Below are 20,242 nucleotides of genomic sequence, written 5' to 3' on the forward strand. Positions count from 1 at the left end.
GTACAGTACATAGAAAACACCAGCTGCACAGTACTGAAAGCTGATTGGCTGCACTTTGTCACTAAAACTGACCATATGCTATAAACTATGGAGAGCATAAGAAAATCTCAATACTTTTGGCAAATCAAAATGACAGCCTTAAAGTGGATGTAAACCCAATTTTTTTATGTCACAATGTAGAGAATAAGATTTCCTATCATCTGTGCCCAGTCTTGCCACACAGAGTTAATCCAGTTCTCCTATTTTATTGTTCAGTGAAAATTAACAGACTTCCAGATAAAAACCTGTCTAAATAAAAAGTCCTTTCCGTCCCCTTGCTTCGAGTGACATACATTACCTCTCACAATGAACTGTAGATCACCCCCCATATTATGATAAACATCCAGGAATGTGCATGTGTCCAAGCTAGTGCACGAGATATGAAAAAACCCTGTCACTCGAAGCAAGGGGACGGAAAGGACTTTTTATTTAGACAGGTTTTTATCTGGAAGTCTGTTCTGTGTGGCAAGACTGGGCACAGATGATAGAAAAATCTTATTCTCTACATTGTGACATAAAAAAAAAAAAATTTGGGGGGGGTTTACATCCACTTTTTAAAGCTGAATCTGAATACTCTAGGTTAGCAATGCTAACCACCTCAGTGACTCACTTAAAATGTATGAAGAAAAAAAAGCCATTATACTAAATAAATGTGCCTTCGATAACTTTGCCTTTTGGAATAAAGTTGTTTTGAAATTCTAAAGCCCCATACACACTATCAGTTTTCCTGCAGGTTTTTGTCTTCAGGTTTACCAAAACCATCTAATATGAGGTCAAACCTTAAGACAAAAACCTGCAGGAAAACTGATAGTGTGTATGGGGCTTTAATGTTAATGATGGAGAAACAGAAGGACCGCAAAACCAATGAGATAATTTCTCTTATCGCCTTTCAGGACAACCTTGGAGAGAGCGCAGCTCCGCCCACTTTTTAGGAAACACATGATCCTTTAAGATCCCTCCTCTTCCACCATGGCCTCAGTTATTGTGTTTCCTCCGCCATGGTGGAAGCATCATAGGGAACCAGGGAGCTGCGCTCTCTCCAAGGCGGAGGGGTGTTGGCTTACCTCGTTTTATGTATGGTGCAGTGACCATCCCGGCCCCCCTCTACGGGGAGGGGGCGTTCAGGAGTCCCCAGACGCTCCGGCTCAGTGGAGCATTCGGCTTCCCAGGAGGTGGCGGCGTGTGCTCGGGTGCTGCGGTAGGGCCTGGTGACCGAGCGGTAACCGCCGCAGGTCGGCGGTGTTCCGCATTCCAGCTCCGGGTCCCAGCCGGCGAATGCGTCGCGCACGGTGACGCTGCTTCCTGGGGGGGCGTGGCGCAGTGGTTCTCGACGCCTGGAACGCAGCGTCTGAGGGGCAGGTCAGGTGACCGGCGCTTCCGTTTCCGGCCCCCGATGATGAGGCCCGGGAAAATTAAAAAAAAACGGGTTTTTTCCTGCTACTATCTCGCTGCGCTCTACGATGGAGGAGAGACAGACAGCACCAGCGGAAACAGGCGCTGCAAGCACCGGTCAGGCCCAGGTAAGAGGGGTACAATGGTGCCTTTTATTCTTACTGTGGTGGGCTTGTTTTGTGTTTTTTTGTTGTTCCTCCCTGAGGGAGCCTGTGGTTACCAGTCCGAGTTAATGTCCTTGGTCTGTATAGCCGTAAGGGGTAGTGGCACTTATTTCCAGGCCCCTTGTTTGTTTCTGGTGGTGGCAGCACTGGGTGTTTTAAAAATAAAAAAAGATGGTAATTTCTGGTTTGTCATCTCATTGCAGGAAAAATCTGCAGGCAAAACTAAACACTTGGATGCACCAAGGAAATGCCCATCTTGCAGGAATCCTTTAAGGGATTCTTGGCAAAAACCAATGTGCAGATCCTGTATTAAAAATTTGGTGGAAGAGGAAACTTCACAACAGTATAAGGACCTATTTTCTTCAGTTCAGGAACTGGCAAGCTCTTTAGGTTTGGTTAAGGATCTGATTGCACAAGGCTCCGCAAATCAAGGGGAACCTCAGCAGCCACCACCTAGCCCGTAAGTCCCGTTGTCTAGGCAAATAGAGGGAGATTCGGCAGATGAAGGAACTAGTACTCTCCCCTCCCTCAGGGATTCAGATGAGGAGGAACAAAAGGAAGATGATAGTAGCAAAACTTCTAAATTTAAATTGTCTTTAGAAGACGTTGATGAGTTACTTAAAGCAATTTACACTACCCTGGATATCCAGGAAGAAAGGGTCCAGTTATCCATACATGATAAAATGTATCAAGGATTGGATGAATCCAAACATCGGGTTTTCCCGGTCCACAAAGTCCTCTCGGACACAATCAAAAAGGAATGGAAAGACCCTGAAAGGGCTCCCTTTTTTTCCAAGACCCTTAAAAGAAGGTTTCCATTTGAAGACAGTGATTCTGAAGTATGGAACAAGAGGCCTTAAGTAGACGCCGCTTTCTCGCAGGTATCACGTCACACAGATCTGGCTTTTGAGGACATGGGGGTTCTAAAAGACCCGATGGATAAGAGAGCTGATTCCCTCCTAAAGAAGGCCTGGGATTCCGCTTCAACCAGCCTGAAGCCAGCTATGGCTGCCACAGTAGTTGCCCGCAATCTAGAGTGCTGGGTTGAAAAATTACAAAGTCATGTAGAGGCAGGCACCCCAAGAAAGGATCTGTCCTTTCCCTTAATTTTGAAAGCCATCAAATATATGGCAGATGCATCTGCTGAGTCCATTAAAATGGCTGCAAGGTCAGCAGCCTTGGTAAACTCAGTCAGGCGAGCGGTATGGTTAAAAACCTGGTCGGGTGATACACCCTCTAAGGTTAAACTTTGTGGTTTACCTTTCTCAGGGGACCTTTTGTTCGGTCAAGACCTGGAAAAGGTACTTGACAGAACGGCGGATAAGAAAAAGGCTTTTCCCCCTAAAAAGGGTCAGAACCCCAAAAAGAATTTTCGTCCTTTTCAGCAATCCCATAAGAAAAAGGAAGAAAATAAAAGAGGTTGGGGGTCCCAGAGAGGTAGAGGTAGAGGAGGTATCCTTTTCAAAAACCCCTCAGAACAGACTACCAAAAATAAGTGACGATCTGCTTCCGGTAGGAGGAAGGTTGTCTGCCTTTCTCCCACAGTGGAAGCAGATGCCCATAAGTCCCTTTGTGGAAAGAATCATCACGGAAGGGTACAGTCTGGAATTTTCAGAGTGTCCCCCGAGAAGGTTCTATATCACAGCCCTTCCCAGGGACAAAGAAAAAGCTTCTGCAATGACTATCCTGCTTCAGGATCTGATGCGTCAGGGAGTTGTAGTTCAGGTCCCAAAACATCAGGAGGGCCAGGGCTTCTATTCCCATTTTTTTTTGGTAAAGAAGCCCTCGGGCAAGTTTCGACTGATCCTAAACTTGAAGGTTTTAAACAAGTCGATCAGATACAAACATTTCCGTATGGATACCATCTACTCCATAACAAAATTACTGACCCCTGGTTGCTTCATGGCATCCCTGGACCTCAGGGATGCCTACTTACACGTCCCGATTGCCCAAGCTTCCCAGCAGTTTCTCAGACTAGCAGTGAACCTGGGGTCCAGGGTATGGCATCTTCAGTTCAGGGCCCTCCCCTTCGGGCTTTCCTCCTCCCCCAGGATCTTCACGAAGATCATGGCGGAGGCCTTAGAACCACTGAAGCTGAAAGGGATTTCGGTCGTCCCATACTTGGACGACCTGCTGTTCTTCACGGACTCTCGGGATCAAGTTGCGACGAACCTTCTGGTGTCGCAGGTTCATCTCGGAGGTCTAGGTTGGTTACTAAACCGCGAGAAATCAAATCTGGTACCCTCCCAAGAGACAAGGTTTCTGGGATATACCATAAATTCAATCCTTCAGAAAGTCTTTTTACCTCAGGAGAAGATGGAGAAGGTTTTGGGTATGGTAGCTCGGGTCCAGACAAACCTAGGGGTGTCAGTCAGGACAGCAATGGCAGTCCTGGGGCTACTCACAGCCTCAATCCCGGTAGTTCCATGGGCGAGGTTACATTCTCGTCCTCTCCAGAGGAGCATTCTTCAATCCTGGTCACACCAGGAGTCACTAGAGAAAAATATCAGATTGACGTCAAACATAAAAAGAGCACTCTGGTGGTGGAGAAATCCCGTCATTTTAACCAAGGGTCTTTCCGGTAGAGAAGTGCCTAACAGACGCGAGTTCCTGGGGTTGGGGAGCCCATCTAGAGGGACAGACTGCTCAAGGTACCTGGTCCAAACCAGAAGCCAGAAGGTCTTCAAACTGGAGAGAATTAAAGGCTATATTCCTGGGGCTTCAGGCCTTTCATCAGATAGTGAAGGGTCACCACGTGCAGGTCCTGTCGGACAACACCACAGCAGTGGCGTATGTCCTCAAGCAGGGGGGAACCAGAAGCAGAGGTCTTATGCAGCTGGCCAACCATCTGCTGTCTTGGGCAGAGCTAAATCTAGCATCCCTGTCAGCGGTACACCTAAAAGGGTCTCAAAACCTGTTGGTGGACCTACTAAGCAGGAGGTGCATAGTGGAGGCAGAATGGAGCTTAAACACGGAAGTTTTCACGGCAATCACTCAGGAATGGGGTCAGCCACAGATAGACCTGTTCGCCAACCAACAAAATGCGAAAGTACGGAGATTCTTCTCCCTTCACAGAGAAGACCAGGCAGTGGCCATAGACGCTCTGGCCCAGCGGTGGCACTACCAGCTGTGCTACACCTTCCCCCCTTTCACACTAATACCACTAGTCCTAAGAAAGTTCAGGGAAGAAAAAGCCAGTCTGATCTTAATCACTCCCTACTGGCCAAAAAGACCGTGGTTTGCATCACTTCAGAATTTAGCCACAAAACCACCGTGGAAGCTACCACTCAGGAAAGACCTACTGTCTCAGGGTCCTGTGAACCATCCGGAAGTGGAACGTTTACAGTTGACGGCCTGGTTTCTGAAGAAGACCTTTTAAGATCAAAGGGACTCTCTGATAAAGTGATAAAAACCCTACTAGACAGTAGGAAAAGTGTAACCAGAGCAATTTACCTCAAGGTTTGGAGAAAGTTCAATTCCTGGTGTACGTCCAAGAATTTCCAGGTTAATAGCGTAATTTCAGTTGTGGAATTTCTTCATGCAGGAATGGAGAAGGGGTTAGCAATTAGCACCCTAAGGACACAAGTGGCAGCTCTTTCGGTTTATTTAGAAAAAACTTTATCTAAGGAACATTTAATTTCAAGATTTTTCAAGGCACTGGGTCGAAGTAGGCCGGTAGCCTTTAGAGCCTTTCCCAGTTGGGATTTATCAATTGTCTTACAGGGTCTCACGGGAGCTCCGTTTGAACCCATAGGGAATATTTCTTTAAAGAATTTAGTACTGAAAACAATTTTTTTGGTAGCCATCACGACCGCAAGAAGGGTCAGTGAAATTCAGGCTTTGGCAGTTAGAGCCTTTTCTAAGAATTTTTCCGGACAGAATAATTCTCCGAACAGATCCAGCCTTCCTTCCTAAGGTCTCATCTACCTTTCACAGGTCTCAGGAAATAATCCTTCCTACCTTTTGTTCAGCTCCCTCTAATGCAGGGGAAGAAACCTTTCATACTCTCGATGTAAGACGATGTGTACTTCAATACCTCTCGGTCACCAAGGAATTCAGGAAGTCGAACGCCTTGTTTATAATATTCTCAGGGGCAAGGAAAGGAGAAAAGGCTTCCAAAAGCACGTTAGGTAGATGGCTCAAACAAGCCATCACAGAGAGCTACCAAGCCAAAGGAGAGGTGCCTCCTACAGGAATCACGGCCCATTCAACAAGATCTACGGCAGTTTCCTGGGCCGAAAGAGCCGGTGCTACGCCTGACCAGATCTGCAAGGCAGCTACATGGTCCAGCTATTCGACCTTTCTGCGGCACTACAGGCTAGACTTACTGTCCGCTGCGGAGCAAGCCTTCGGCAGGAAGGTACTGCAAGCAGTGGTCCCACCCTAGGGTAAGTTACTCGGTTATCCTCTCCAAGGTTGTCCTGAAAGGCGATAAGAGAAAGGCCTAGTTAACTTACCGGTGACGGTATTTCTAAGAGCCTTTCAGGACAACCGCTATTTTCCCTCCCTAGGTATTTGAATAAGAGTATGTTTTAAATGTCTATCATGGTTTGTTGTGGTTCTTCTGTGCTTGTTTTCCAGTTGTCGGAGACCACAATAACTGAGGCCATGGTGGAAGAGGAGGGATCTTAAAGGATCATGTGTTTCCTAAAAAGTGGGCGGAGCTGCGCTCTCTCCAAGGTTGTCCTGAAAGGCTCTTAGAAATACCGTCACCGGTAAGTCTAACTAGGCCTTTTACTGAGCAAGTAAAAATAAAAGTAAAGAAATGGGTGAAAGGTGTGTGTAAAAAAAAAAAAAAAACGAAATACAGACCTTATGACAACTTAACCACTTGCTTACTGGGCACATATACCCCCTTCCTGCCCAGGCAAACTTTCAGCTTTTAGCACTGTCACGCTTTGAATGACAATTGCACGGTCGTGCGACGTAGCTCCCAAACAAAATTGACATTTTTTTTTTCACATCGTTAAAAAAAAAAGATCGTCTGTGGGAAATTCCATCGGTCAAAAATCCACGCATGCTCAGAATCAAGTCGACGCATGCTCGGAAGCATTGAACTTCATTTTTCTCAGTACGTCGTAGTGTTTTACGTCACCGCGTTGGACACGATCGGATTTTTAACCGATGGTGTGTAGGCAAGACTGATGAAAGTCAGCTTCATCGGATATCAGATGAAAAAAATCCATCGGTTTGTTTTCATCAGACGAATCGATCGTGTGTACAGGGCTTTAGACAAACAGGAATATTGCCAAATGACAGGAATTGAGTTTGCATACAGTGCTTATACCTAAGGAATGGGTTCCGACAATATAAGAAACTATTGTACAATTTTCTTATTGGTGCATGCCATTAAGGTCATATAAGTTATTTTACAAGAAAATGTAAACTATATAGAGAATTGCCCAGTGTAAATTCAGGTTATTAAAAGGCCTAGAAACTAGAGACCTTTTGTAATATGCTCCGGTCTATTGAAAAAGCAGATTGCTACCAGAAATTCCCATGTGCTTTATTGACTTCAAGAAAGTCTTTGCGTTTCATATCAAAATCTGTTAACTCCTCAGGGCAGGGAATCCCCCCAGAATGTCCTGTTATCATCTAAAAGGTATCTCAGTTTGAAGCTACAGTGATGAGAGCATGGTGAAACAGGCCTTGTTTTTCTATTGGAAAATGAGTCGGACAGGATTGTACCTGTTCTCTGCATTAGCATGTATGCTACATACAGATTGAAAGAAGCTTGATGGCAAGATAAACAAACTAAAGGAAGAAACATACTCAACCTTAGATCTTCTCCTTTCTAAACTCCTCTACTCACATACTGGACTCTTACATATTTAATTTTTGTTGAATAAACCAATATACTTTATTATAGCTGCATTTCGTACTGCATTGCATCAGCAGGTCATAGAAGGATTTTTCCAGGAGCTGCCTTTATATATTAGTTAGATTTCTTTACAGCGTCCCTGCTTTTGTCCAATAAAACAAAATAAAATGGGAATTGATTAAGACAGCTGTTAAGATGTATCCAAACTATTGCAGTGTGCTAAATAAAAAAATAATACACATTTCGATTATAAACTTAGTGTCACTAAACCCAGGACCCTGCATTCGCTATAACTGGTTTACCAAAATGCACAGAACATGGAAATGCAATTTTATTAAACATAAACTTCTATATACCTTTTCTCATCAACAATTAGAGAAGTCTTGGTACGTCTATCAGTGTCTGGTTAAAGCTTGTAGGAGGAGATTTAGGTATCCCCTGTTTGTCCTATGATGCTGCAGGACCCCTGACCCTGTGTCTGAACAGTGCTGATTGGCCCTGTGCTGATCACATGCACTCTCCCAAGAAATATAAACTCTAGCAATACACACCAAGCTTAGCATGCGCAACTTGCCCCCAAGGCTCTGTTCTATCAGCAGAGGAATTAGAGACTGTAGAAGAAGGGGAGGATCAGAGAAGACCAGATCAAACACAATGCAGAGGATTAAGCTTTTTGGTTCCACAGTGAGTATAACAAGCACACTTTACTGCACATACAGACTGATTTACTGTTGTGGGTTTAGTAACACTTTTTAAATTCATTCGTGGAAGTGGAATTCAGTGCTACAGTAGATCTAACCAACTAAGCCTAAAACCGTTTCCACTTTTCTTCTAGCTCTTATTCTAACAACCCTTTAAAGAGGAAGTAAACCATGATGGGTTTTACTTTCTCTTTGTTTCCCTGCAAAGGTAAAGCATAATAGGCTACTATGCAACACATAGTAGCCCATTTTGTGTCACTTACCTGAAACTAAAGCCTGCGATGTCCCTGATTTCCTTGCTGGCTGCAAGCGTCCATCTTCAGCCCTCTTTCTTCCGGGGCCGCGGACTCCGGCTCTGTGACTGGCCGAAGTTGCGTGACGTCACTCTCGGGCATGCACGCAGGAGCCGCCAGTCATGGTATGACCCCATCTACAAATGGCACAGCTTGCCCTTTCAAAAGTGCGCATGTGCCGAATACATTGGCGCATGTGCAGTAGAAATTATCGTGGGGGAAATGGTAAATATCTCCTAATCTGTGTAGGTTTGGGAGATATTTCCAGCACCTACAGGTAAGCCTTAATCTAGGTGTGTACAACCACTCTAAAAGGAAGATGCATATTCTTACCTATTCTGAGTGCGCTCCTGTCTGGTCATGTGATCTCCCCACTGGCCAGCTTTAGGGGAGAGGAGAGCGTACCAATAACAGATAGCATGCCATGATGGTCACACCACCTATAGGCTTACTACAGGACGTCAGTTGTTGGCTGTCCCTCTCATCTTTTAAGCAGCCACTGGGAGCCAATCATGTGACCAGAACGAAGTGCCCTGAGAACAGGCAAGTACAAGCATCTTCCTTCTACAGAGTAGTTAGTGTAGGAGTTAGAAGGAGTTTGGAGCAGTTTTAAGCTTAGTTAGTTGTAGCCCGGACTTCCACTTTAAATAATACACATTTTAGTGCTTTATCATATGCGTCTAAATTAATATCAATTTATAAATGGAATTGCCAAAAGGGAATTTTAAACTATTACTTCAGTGATCAATTTTTGTAAATAAAATTGCTTTCTGGGAAGTTGCAGCGATTTGCTCTAGCTTTTCATATTACAATTATGCATATATTTACTTCCTGTAGACAGGCAATCACTGATAGTGTGTTTTCAGGCCAATTCCATTTCTAGCTCTTATTAAAGTCTCACATACTGTGACTCTCTGAAGTTGTATGACAAGTACAGCATGAGCTTAAGTGACAATTATGGTGAGTGGATATACTGTAGATGTGAGGTTTTGGGAATAGATAAGTATGAGCAACCGTTTTTAACCTTTTAAAGGCACATTGCTGTTTAGAAATTTCTATCATCCTGGCAACTTTTGTCATTTCAGAATTAGATTTTTTTCCCCTTGTTTAAAACATTGAATGCTTTTAATTAAAATATTTTTTTTCGTTTTTTACTTACCTGCTGTGTGAAATGGTAATGCACAGAGTGGTGCCTTACCTCCTCTTCTAGAGTCCCATGTCAGCGCTGTCCACTCCTTCTTCACTCCGGCTGCCCCCTCAGCAAGCAGTGTGCTGAATGGGCACCCATGTTCCCAAGCTGGGCTGATTGCGTCTATAGACACACACAGCGCAGCTCCCCTGCTGCTCTGTCTCCTGGGAGAAAAGGAAGAGAGTGCAGCTGTGCTACAAATGGGACCGCACTGAATCAAAAGAAGACTCGGGTAAGGTTTTTTTAAAGAGGGGTGTACTGCGCTGATTTGATAAATGGTAAAGCGACAACTAAAAATGTTATACAACACTAGTAATAATGGTCAAAGAAGGAGCTGCGCAGCTCTTCCTTTTGACCAAGGTTTTTTTAAGCCTTCGTAAATTGCAATTTTTTTTTTAAAGCAAATTTCCTGTAAAACATCTTTTAGTTTCTATGCCAGACATGAGGGCGATGCTTTTCAGCACAACCACAACCTTGACATATTTTTACAGAAAACTTTACAGACTAAGGAAATCGTATAGTAACCAAGCAGACATCGGCTTTTACTGTTGTGACATCAATACTTTACTGAATTCTAATTGGTTGGCATATGCAGGTGTGCATCATTGCTCTTTGCACTAATCTGTTAATTGTGAGTTATTTGCTCAATGATTCTGATTAACATTTTGTAGAAGTTAATCTTCTGTGAGTAACTATGTCAATTCCACATAGATATACTTCATAATGGATTCAAATAATGACAGTGGTTTGGATTTTTAGTTTTTTGTTTTTATTTCCCTCTAGCTTGTTCTAAGGAAATGGTGTGAATTGATTCCAGGTGGAGAGTTTAGATGCTTTGTTAAAGAAAACAAACTAATAGGTAAGCTTTTCCAAAACCATGACTATAAACTATACAACGGATGAGTAACCTTTAGGCCCCTTCACACTTGTGCGACTTGGGACTGGAAAGTCACATGACAAGTCGTACCTCATGATTTCCAATAAGTACCATTCATATCTGTGCGACTTTAAGTAGTCCTTGTACTACTTTGGTCCAACTTTTTTGCGAGTGAGGTCCATAGACCTCATGTTTACACAGGCAGTCCCTGAAATCATGGCCAAATTGCACGACTTTGTAGTCCGCTGTAGTGTGAAAGGGGCCTTTAAAGATGAGCACTACATGATGTTGGAATTTAAATATTTAATTATCTGGAAGGGGATAGTGGATATTGTAGAAATTATTATTTTTTTCTCTCTTTTTATTAATATGTAAGATTTGGTTCTGTTCATGTTTCCCATAGAATTAATCTTCCATTTCTTAGTGTGTACGACTGCATTTCATGCCTTCTTAATTTGCATACAAAGAATATTTGCATTCCCCATACTTGTTTTACAGTGTGTCACAAACCACAGATGCAGAAGTTACATTCTGAAAAAAATATAAAAAACTTTTTATGACTATTTTAGTAAATAGAAATGGATGCTTACATTTCATGTTAGAGCCTGTGCGTGCATGCGTGCATGCATGCAATATTACCATGTTCTGTATTTTCTTCTATTTTTTTCAATGGTGTTTTTGGTAGCTCTTTAGCCAGCGTTCATGTGGTGATTTCCAACTGTGTATCAGTTTGAACATGTGTGTGTAAAATCAATCTATTTCTTTAAATTATGTCAGTTATTTTTCTTAATTTGGGAAATGTTGCTTTTTATATTTATAATAATAAAAATACCAAAGTGCAAGCTTGAAAATTGTCATAGTCTTTAAAACTTCTAAACTTTAATATTTCGAAGTAGAAACTATTGAATATAAGGCCTCATGCACACTGGACATTATAAACTACGTGTGTGGCCAGAAATCTGGAGCTAAAGGCACATATTGTGGCAGATAAATTTAAACAAGAAATGTTAGATTCCTTTTCTACTTTCATCAGCTGTAGCCTACATTGTGGATGTATCAGCTGAGTCTATTAGATTACATTGACCGCAAGGTCAGCATCTATCTAATTCAGCCAAAGAACACTTTAGTCGAAAACCTGGACAGGGGACTAGGCATCCAAAAGTATGCTTTGTGAGTTTCCTTTTACTGGGGATCTTTTGTTTGGGCCAGAGTTAGATTCTATTCTGGATAGGACAGCTGACAGGAAAAAATAATTTCCGCTTAAGAAGAAAAAGCAGCCTCCTAAGGGTCTTTTTTGACCTCAAAGGTCTCAAGACCAAGACAACAGGCCCCAGTTCAAGAGAAGGAACTTTTCCTAGCAGAAATTGAAGAGCAAGAGTGGACTACTTTTCCATCATCCTGCGCAGGCCAACAAAACACAATGGCTTGTCACTTCCTGTGAAGGCTTCAGGGGTTCCTCCCTCAGTGGACCAACATATAGTAACATCAAATATGTACATCTTGATGATGCTTTCCCAGGGATACAGGATAGAATTCTCAAGTATTCTCTCAGAAATTTTTCAAAAGACGCAGCTAAAGCACCCTTCTAGAGGATCTGATGCAACAGAGAGTGGTGGTTCGAGTAGCGCCAGAAGAATGTCCACAGGGTTTCTACTCTCATGTATTTTTCTAGTGAAGAAAGGAAGATGAACATTTTTGTCTAATTCTCAACTTAAAACTGCTGAACAAATCTGTACTTGACAGAAAATTTTGCATGGACTAAATCTTTACAGTCAGGAATCCTTTAACTTTGATGGAGTCAATAGATCTAAAAGATGCATTCCTTAACATACCCATCACCACTCAGTCTCAAAGGTTTCTGAGACTAGCGGTGAATATGGGAAAACAGATTCCCAATTTGCAGTTGAGAGTGCTTCCTTTAGACCTTTCATCCACTCCGCAAATATTCACAAAGATGACGGAAGCTCTTGAACCACTTCGTCTTCAGGGGATCACAGTGATCTCTTATCTAGATGACCTTTTTTTTGCCCCTTCTAGAGTAAAGTTACAGGAAAATCTGGTCAGGGCTTGCAGCCACCTGGAGACGTTGGGGTGCATCATAAACCTCAAACTTGGAGCCCACTCAAGATGTACAATTTTTGGGTTACCGCATCGGTTCCGTGGAACAACGGATCTTCTTACTGGAGTAGAAGATAATCAAAGTCAAAAGTAAAGTTTCTTTGTTACAAACCAATCAACTTCTATCGATCAGAAGAATCATGTCGGCTTTGGGGACCCTGACCTTGACAAATGCCAACCATTCAATGGGCAAGAAATCATTTCAGGCCTCTTCAGAATTTTCTCCTAAAAGCGTAGGATCACAGTCCAGAATCCCTGATCTGCAGCTGTTAATCATTAGAATGTTTCTTTTAACATGTCCAACTAAAGGCCCGTACACACGATATGAAAATCGGATGGGAAAAATTTGTACGACAAGCTGTCTGCCGATTTTTTTTTTTTTTTTTTCAGATCTTTTAGTACGGTGCTTTAGACAGCCGATGTTTGCTTTTTTGTCAGACAAAAGCTGGATGTGCAGGCTGTAAAATTTTTGGCGGAAGTGAACTCAACGTCCAATTTTCAATCATAAGAACAAGACGCATGCTCAGAAATGAAAGAACACATACAAAACTATTCAACACATTATATCACTTCTGACGTTTGTATTCTGTCATACAAAAATTTTTGTATTGTGAGTAACCTCTTCACTTTTGACATGAGACTAGCATGCCCCAAAAACGGACGTACGGTCGTCCGAAAATCTAAGCGTGTGTATGAGGCTTTAGTTCCAAACAGTGTATGGCCAACATTGAAAAGTTCCTAGGCTTTCTCTTATGCTGACCATTGATTGATTGAATCTCGGCCGGTGCATCAGGGGCCAGCCGAGGTTCGATCCATGTATGGGCAGACTGATTGTGTGTGAATAAGGGAATCAACATTTTTTTTTCTTTCCTGCAACCACAGCCCCCTTTTTTCTTTCATCTGTTGTACACCGATCATTGTTAAGCTCGGGCCCTGAAACTATATATGGGTTGTCTGGTTGGTCAGCTGTAAATTGTCTTTTATTAGTTTGTCTACATCTGCTACCCTTTGACCTGTATTTTGTTCAGGACTGTAGTGTGCTACCTTGTGAAAACAATAAAAATCATTGAACAGAGAAACTTCCTAAGCTTTTGATGGCATTTTATGCAACAAAACAATCGTGCATCTTTTTCTGTTTTGTCTGCCTTTATGCTATCCTCACTGATGCTGCGCATTTTTAAAAAGAGGTTATGTTGACACAGCTGCATTATTCAGCATGCTGGTATGAACTCATTTCTCAGTGACACTCTGACAAGTATTTCAAAAATTCAGTGCCATAAATGCAAAAATATGATGACAGTGCTATGAATAACTTTATAACCAGACTGATGTTAAGTGACAAGCAGTATATGTACCTTACTCCAGCATTGTCATGTCAACTTTTAAGTACATCCTCACAGTGCTAGCTGCTTGATGACTCAGATGTGAACTTTTCTTGTGGAAACTTTTACAATTTATGGTTTACAGTAGGTAATAGTATCCCATTATAACTAATTTAGCTGGGACCTTTTTAATACCATAGTTATTTCTTGTGTTTGTAATATATACACATTAACATTAATCCAGCAGACTGATGCGACCCTTAATGTGACGTCTGCAACTATAGAACTGTAATGAGTATGTACAGTATTAACTGGCTTGGCTGAAGCTGTTCTATTCTAACCTTAACTCTACTCGCTGGATTATATATATATATATATATATATATATATATATATATATATATATATATATATTTAATTACACTGCTTCAGCTGTAACTGATGAGGGCATTGCTACGTAGAGTATCTATCTAACTCAACTGTCACCTAGTTATTGAATCAGAGCACGCTGATCATGCATGTTATGCTGTAATAAGTATATTCATAGCAGTGCGGAGCACTGGACAACTTATTCTGAGTATTGATTAAAGAAAAACTCCATGAAAAAATAAAATTCTCCCATGTGGTAGGGCTGCACAGCATGGGTTAACTGCTCGTTTTGTCTCTGGAAAACCTCCCACCTCCCGCAGTTGACCATTGCAGCTATGACTAAGCATTGGTTATCAATGTGAAACTAGTTAGCTCTATTACCCCACAGTTTGCTGTTTTTTTTCTTGCTTTTGTAGTATTTTTTTTTTACCAGAATAAAAGGCACCACCTTTTTACCTTTTTATTGGTGTGCGGCTGTCCAAAATTTATTTTCTCCCATTTATGCTCTGTGCATTGCCTGCACCCACTGGATTTTGGGCTATTTTATTCACCACTGAGGTACATCATCTGGAGCGGCGGTTCCTTCTTTCTATGACCATTGCTGCTGTCCTCACCAGAGCCAGTCTATGGAGGAAAGTCAAGCTCAAGGTCTGTGCAGATCCAGAATAATTTGGCGATGGCGTTTGAATGAAAGTTTGCTACAGATCCCCGAAATTCGGGAAAAACTAAGCAGAAATGGAGGCATATTTTCGAATGAACGACACTCCGGGGAGTGATCCGCCCATGATTTGGGAAGCACATAAAGTAGTAATGAGGGATTTTGATCAAACACGGCTCTAGACTAAAAAGAACACAAGAAGGGCAGATAGCAAATCTGTTAAGAGAAATTCAGGCATTAGAGGTACAACACAAAGTACAGACGCCGCTAGTGGGGATAGAACTTGCACATTTGTGGAGACAACTGACAGATCTACTTGGATGGATATAAAGCAAAAGCGGCAATACAAGCAGGGAGAAAAGTCACTTATGAATTAGGGGAAAAGTGTAGTAAAATCCTGGCAGGGAAACTTAGAGAGAAATGGAAGACAGTATATAACCCCCGTATAAAGGGGCAAAACGGACAGTTAATTTCACTCCCTAAAGATATAGCTCAGAGATTCAGAGAATATTACTCGTCCCTTTATAATTTAACCCCAACTCAGGTGACCCAGGTTACGATGGAAGAATACCTCCTCTCAGCACATCTGCCTAGGTTATCCTCGCCGGATCGTAACAAACTAGAAATACCTATATCAGTGGAGGAATTGGAGACAGTGATGAAGACAGTTAAACATGGGAAGGCACCGGGTCCAGATGGATTTACTATCCAATATTATAAATGTTTCTTCTCAATGCTAGGGGCATATATGACAAAGGCCTTCAATAGGATCGGCCGGGCTCCCGCACTGCCACCGGATGCACTTATGGCACATATATCTGTTATCCCGAAAGAGGGGAAAGATCCAGCGGAGTGCGGGAGCTATCGCCCGATCTCATTGTTGAATACAGACCTAAAACTTTTTACTAAATTGCTTGCCTCCAGCCTCTGCTAAACCAAATGGTACATCGAGACCAGGTTGTATTTATCCCTAGGGATAATACCGTAAAGTTTCTCAACCTGGTACATTATGCCAACACAACAAAAACACCCTGTATTTTTTGAGCACTGACGCGGAAAAAGCGTTTGGCAGGGTTAGTTGGCGTTTTATGTTCAAAGTACTGAGGCAAATGGGAATGGGAGAAAACATGCGGAGTTCAATAGCGTGGGTGTATGCATCACCCCAGGCCGCGGTAAAAGTAAACAGTATTTACTCGTAAACATTTAAAATCTTAAACGGAACGTGCCAAGGGTGTCCACTTTCCCTGATGTTGTTTGCACTCTGTATAGAACCCCTTTTGAATAGGATCCGGCAAAACTCAGATATCCAGGGACTTCAAATAGGGGATCGGAATTACAAAATCTCTGCTTATGCTATCTTGCCCCCATGTTTCATTGCCAAACCTGATGAAGGAAATAGGATACGGGACATAAGCAAACTTAAAAATTAACTACACGAAATCGGAAGCGATGGGGGGTGGCCCTCTCAGTAGCACGGCAAAATATACAACCCAACTTTAACTTTAAATGGGTAGGGTCGGCATTAAAATATTTAGGGATAAGCATACCATCAAGATTAGAGAAGGTATTCTCTGTAAATTTCCCCCCGTTATACAAAGCAGTCTGCTCCCTACTAGACAAATGGCAACATGGATTTCATTCATTGTTTGGCCACTGTAACACCATCAAAATGAATATCCTGCCAAAAATGTTGTACTTTTTTCAAGCCATACCAATAGGTATTCCGGAGGCCTACTTCAAGCAAGTAAATATGCTCTTTACCAAATGTATTTGGGCCAACAAACGACCAAGGATAAGCAGAAACCAAATGACCCTTCCCAAATGCTATGGGGGCTTAGTAGTCCCAGATGTGTCTAAATACAACCAAGCAGTTCATTTGGGAAGAGACATAGATTGGTGTAGACATAAAGAATTCAAACTATGGATAGAACTAGAGCAAGAGATCAGTCAGGTACCATTGGGTAGGGCAACTTGGTGCTATGTAAAGCTACCGGATTCCCTTAAACATCCCTTTATAGGATCAACATTGTCTATAAGTGCTAAAATCTGCCAAAATCCTAAATATTCATCAAGGTACTCTCCATTATACCCCGTATTGGGTAATCCAAGTTTTAGACCGGGGATGGAAGCAGGGGCCTTACGGAGGCTTCGAGAGGGGCTATATCCAGGTATCACATTTTTTGCAATAGGATACATGGCCCACAATTGCGGGCTTTGACGCAATCAGGGGGCCTATTTGAAATAAAATATTGGCAAGCATTACAACTTCGACACTTCCTGGAGTCATTGGGACCAATAAGTAGTTTTAAACGGGAATTGACTAAATTTGAAACATACTGTAATGAGAAGGAGCCCCTTAATCGAATAATATCAAAGATATACACAATGTTAATAGCCCCAGCAGAGAATTATGTGATGCCAGCAATGAGAAAGTGGGAGAGGGATCTTAAGAAGACCTTTACATTAGCTCAATACCAAAAGATGATATACCTGGCGTTTAAACTCATCAATATGTACCAAAACCCAGGAATCAAACTATACATTAATGACCAGGTGGTACTATACGCCAGCAAAATTAGGAAGGTTTTTCCCGGAAGTCTCAGATCAGTGTTGGCGATGTAACAGTGGTCGGGGAACCTTATTGCATATATACTGGACATGCCCCAGGATCAGACAGTACTGGTTAGAGGTACGAAGGATATCTAAAAAAATGGTGACATATCTAGTCCCGGATGACCCGGAGTTTTTCCTGTTGCATCTCTCGCAAATACCTACACCGATATATAAAAATTCGGTGTTATGCCACCTGGTCAATGAGGCAAAATCATGTATAGCGAAAAATTGGAAAAGTTCCAGGCCTCCAACAATGGCGGAATGGCTCAACAGGGTCAGAAATGTGGGGGCCATAGAGGACTTGGTGTTTTCGGCCCAAGACAGAAAAGAGCAATATACCAAAATCTGGTCAACATGGAACATATTTGCCCAGTCAGAAGAAGGAAAGAGACTAATGGGAAATATAGTGGGGGAGTAAGGCCGCTCGGGGTACGAGAAATAATTGGGAGGCCAATATTCCTAAACCTCCACTAGGGGAGGGGAGGAGAGGGGTGTCTGTCCTTTCTGGCCCCCAGGGGCAGGAGGGGACCATTTTTTTAAATTTTTTATTTATTTTTTGGTTATGTTTTGTTTTGGGAGGGGAGTAGTTGGGGGAATATAAAATTTAAAAGGGAATAATGAGAAAGGTTGAAAGAAATAAAAGATAAGGATACCTAGGAGAAAGAGGGGCATCTTAGTGTGTCTTCTACGGAAGTATACATGGAATGTAAAGTTATGACATAAAGAGTAGTGGGTAAGATAGGTGATTAAAAATAGGATTAAATAAGGTAATAGGATGAGAACTGTACCATGTATGGAAATACAATGGAAGATGTATAATGTATTTTCAGATGCATCCCTTTTTGAAAAATAAAGAATATATAAAAAAAAGTAAAAAATTTTATTCGAAGATGTATACCGTAAAAATAGCCAACTCCTTTTAATATTCCTACTTGTATTAATTGCAAATCCCAAATAAAAGATGAAAGCAACATGGTTAAAGGGTAAGTTGGTGAACCCCCACCAACCTTCTCACCCAGAACAATGGATAGATTGAGCTGCCAACACTGTAGTTCAAATTTATTGGTGACTGGTTACAAAGGAGTGACAACAAAAAACCTGACACATTTCAGCGAGAGCCTTAATCATAGCAACTACAAAGTTGCTGGCTCAATCCATCCATTTCTCTTGTTCTGGTGTGTAGGGACCCACTGAGCCCGGGCATCTGTGTGTGGATCTTGCAATCAGATTGGGTGTTCCTCTTGTGTGCGCTGCTCCTCTCAGACTTCAATCTCCTCACCCAGTTTTTTTCTGTACAAGGGGACGTTATTGAGTTGATTACTTTCACTACCATTATAAATCTGGAAATGTTGATACCTGCTTTTTCAGGGAATCGGATTTGCAAGACTTTAAAACTAATATAACACTTTTTTAGTATTCATTATAGTAATTTAGTTACTGTATTTATTGGCGTATAAGACTCACTTTTTTACCCTGAAAATAGAGGGTAAACTGTGCCTGCGTGTTATACGCAGGGGGCTATGGAAAGTTTTTTTCCTGAAACTTCCCTCTTAAAGTTAGGGTGCGTGTTATACGCCTGTGCGTGTTATACGCCGATAAATAAGGTATATACACTAAACTTATAAAATTGGTGTAGTGTAGAAATCAGATTGTTATGCATTATAAATGCTTCCTGATTGCAAATTATCGCCCTATATAATAATTTTCATAAAATGTTTTGGATCATTATTTATGGCAGATAGAATATCCAGTTTTATTGGCCTTTATATCCACGAAGGTCAATTTTATGCCTGGAAGGCAGGGCCCTGACCAGATCAGAAGAGCAATTGACAGTCTCTCTGCTGGGGTCTGGATGGGATAAGGGTCCCCCCGCAGAAGGGTTGCTTGCTTCTCTGGTATTTATCAGGCAGCACAGCTATCTCAAATCTCCACTATATATTCCAAAATGGCACACCCTGACTGGGTACACATGGAAAGACAAGATATTCCCCAATATACCCTGGACTATATCCTCTGGTGTCCTGCTAAATCTAGACCTGCTATCATGGCCCCCACACTATCCCACTCCCTAGCATTATGGGACTCTCTCAAAACTGATCTCGCATTGGCATTCACTGTCACACATTTTTCGAAAACCCTTTGTTCCTGGTTTGGACATTACAGCTTTCTAGTGGTGGCTAGGTAAGGGGCTATATAGGATAGAACATTTTGTCAACCCTGCGGGGCCTCTCACTCTGGCCCACTGTGTAAGTAAACTCGACATGCCAAGATTGGAAAGATATAGATGCCACCAGATTGCTCATTTCATCCAGTCCTGTAGGTCTTCTAAACCCATCCCACTCTCGATCACGGACTATGAAAGGTGGTGTGGTCAAGCCGTGGAGCAGAGCGGGGGAATATAGGTGATATACCGATCACTTGCTAGGACTGAGACCAAAATACTCTGAGAGAATGGGAAAATGACCTGCAACATAATTGGAGCATTGAGGAATGGCATAGAGCATCGACTGCGGCTTCCAAGGGCATTCTAAACATAGCACTAGTTGAAGCGAACTTGAAAGTCCTAATGAGGTGGTATATGGTCCCCCTGAAAATTGCCAAAAATCTATCCGTACGCTTGCCCTTTGTGCTTCCAAAACTACGGGCAGGTCGGGTCGATGCTACACATATGGTGGGATTGTCCCAA

General features: G+C 42.2%; 1 protein-coding gene across 2 annotated transcripts in view; it reads left to right on the forward strand.

The window, feature by feature from the left end:
- CDC123 (cell division cycle 123) overlaps positions 1-20,242 on the forward strand; it is a 99,900-nt gene that overhangs the window by 57,685 nt on the left and 21,973 nt on the right. For both annotated transcript variants that reach the window (XM_040343395.1, XM_040343396.1), the window contains exon 8: positions 10,383-10,458. In XM_040343395.1, coding sequence (XP_040199329.1) covers positions 10,383-10,458 — 76 coding nt within the window. The remainder of the gene's footprint in view (positions 1-10,382; positions 10,459-20,242) is intronic.

This window comes from Rana temporaria, chromosome 3 (genome assembly GCF_905171775.1).
Source record: "Rana temporaria chromosome 3, aRanTem1.1, whole genome shotgun sequence".
Classification (NCBI taxonomy): Eukaryota; Metazoa; Chordata; class Amphibia; order Anura; family Ranidae; genus Rana; species Rana temporaria.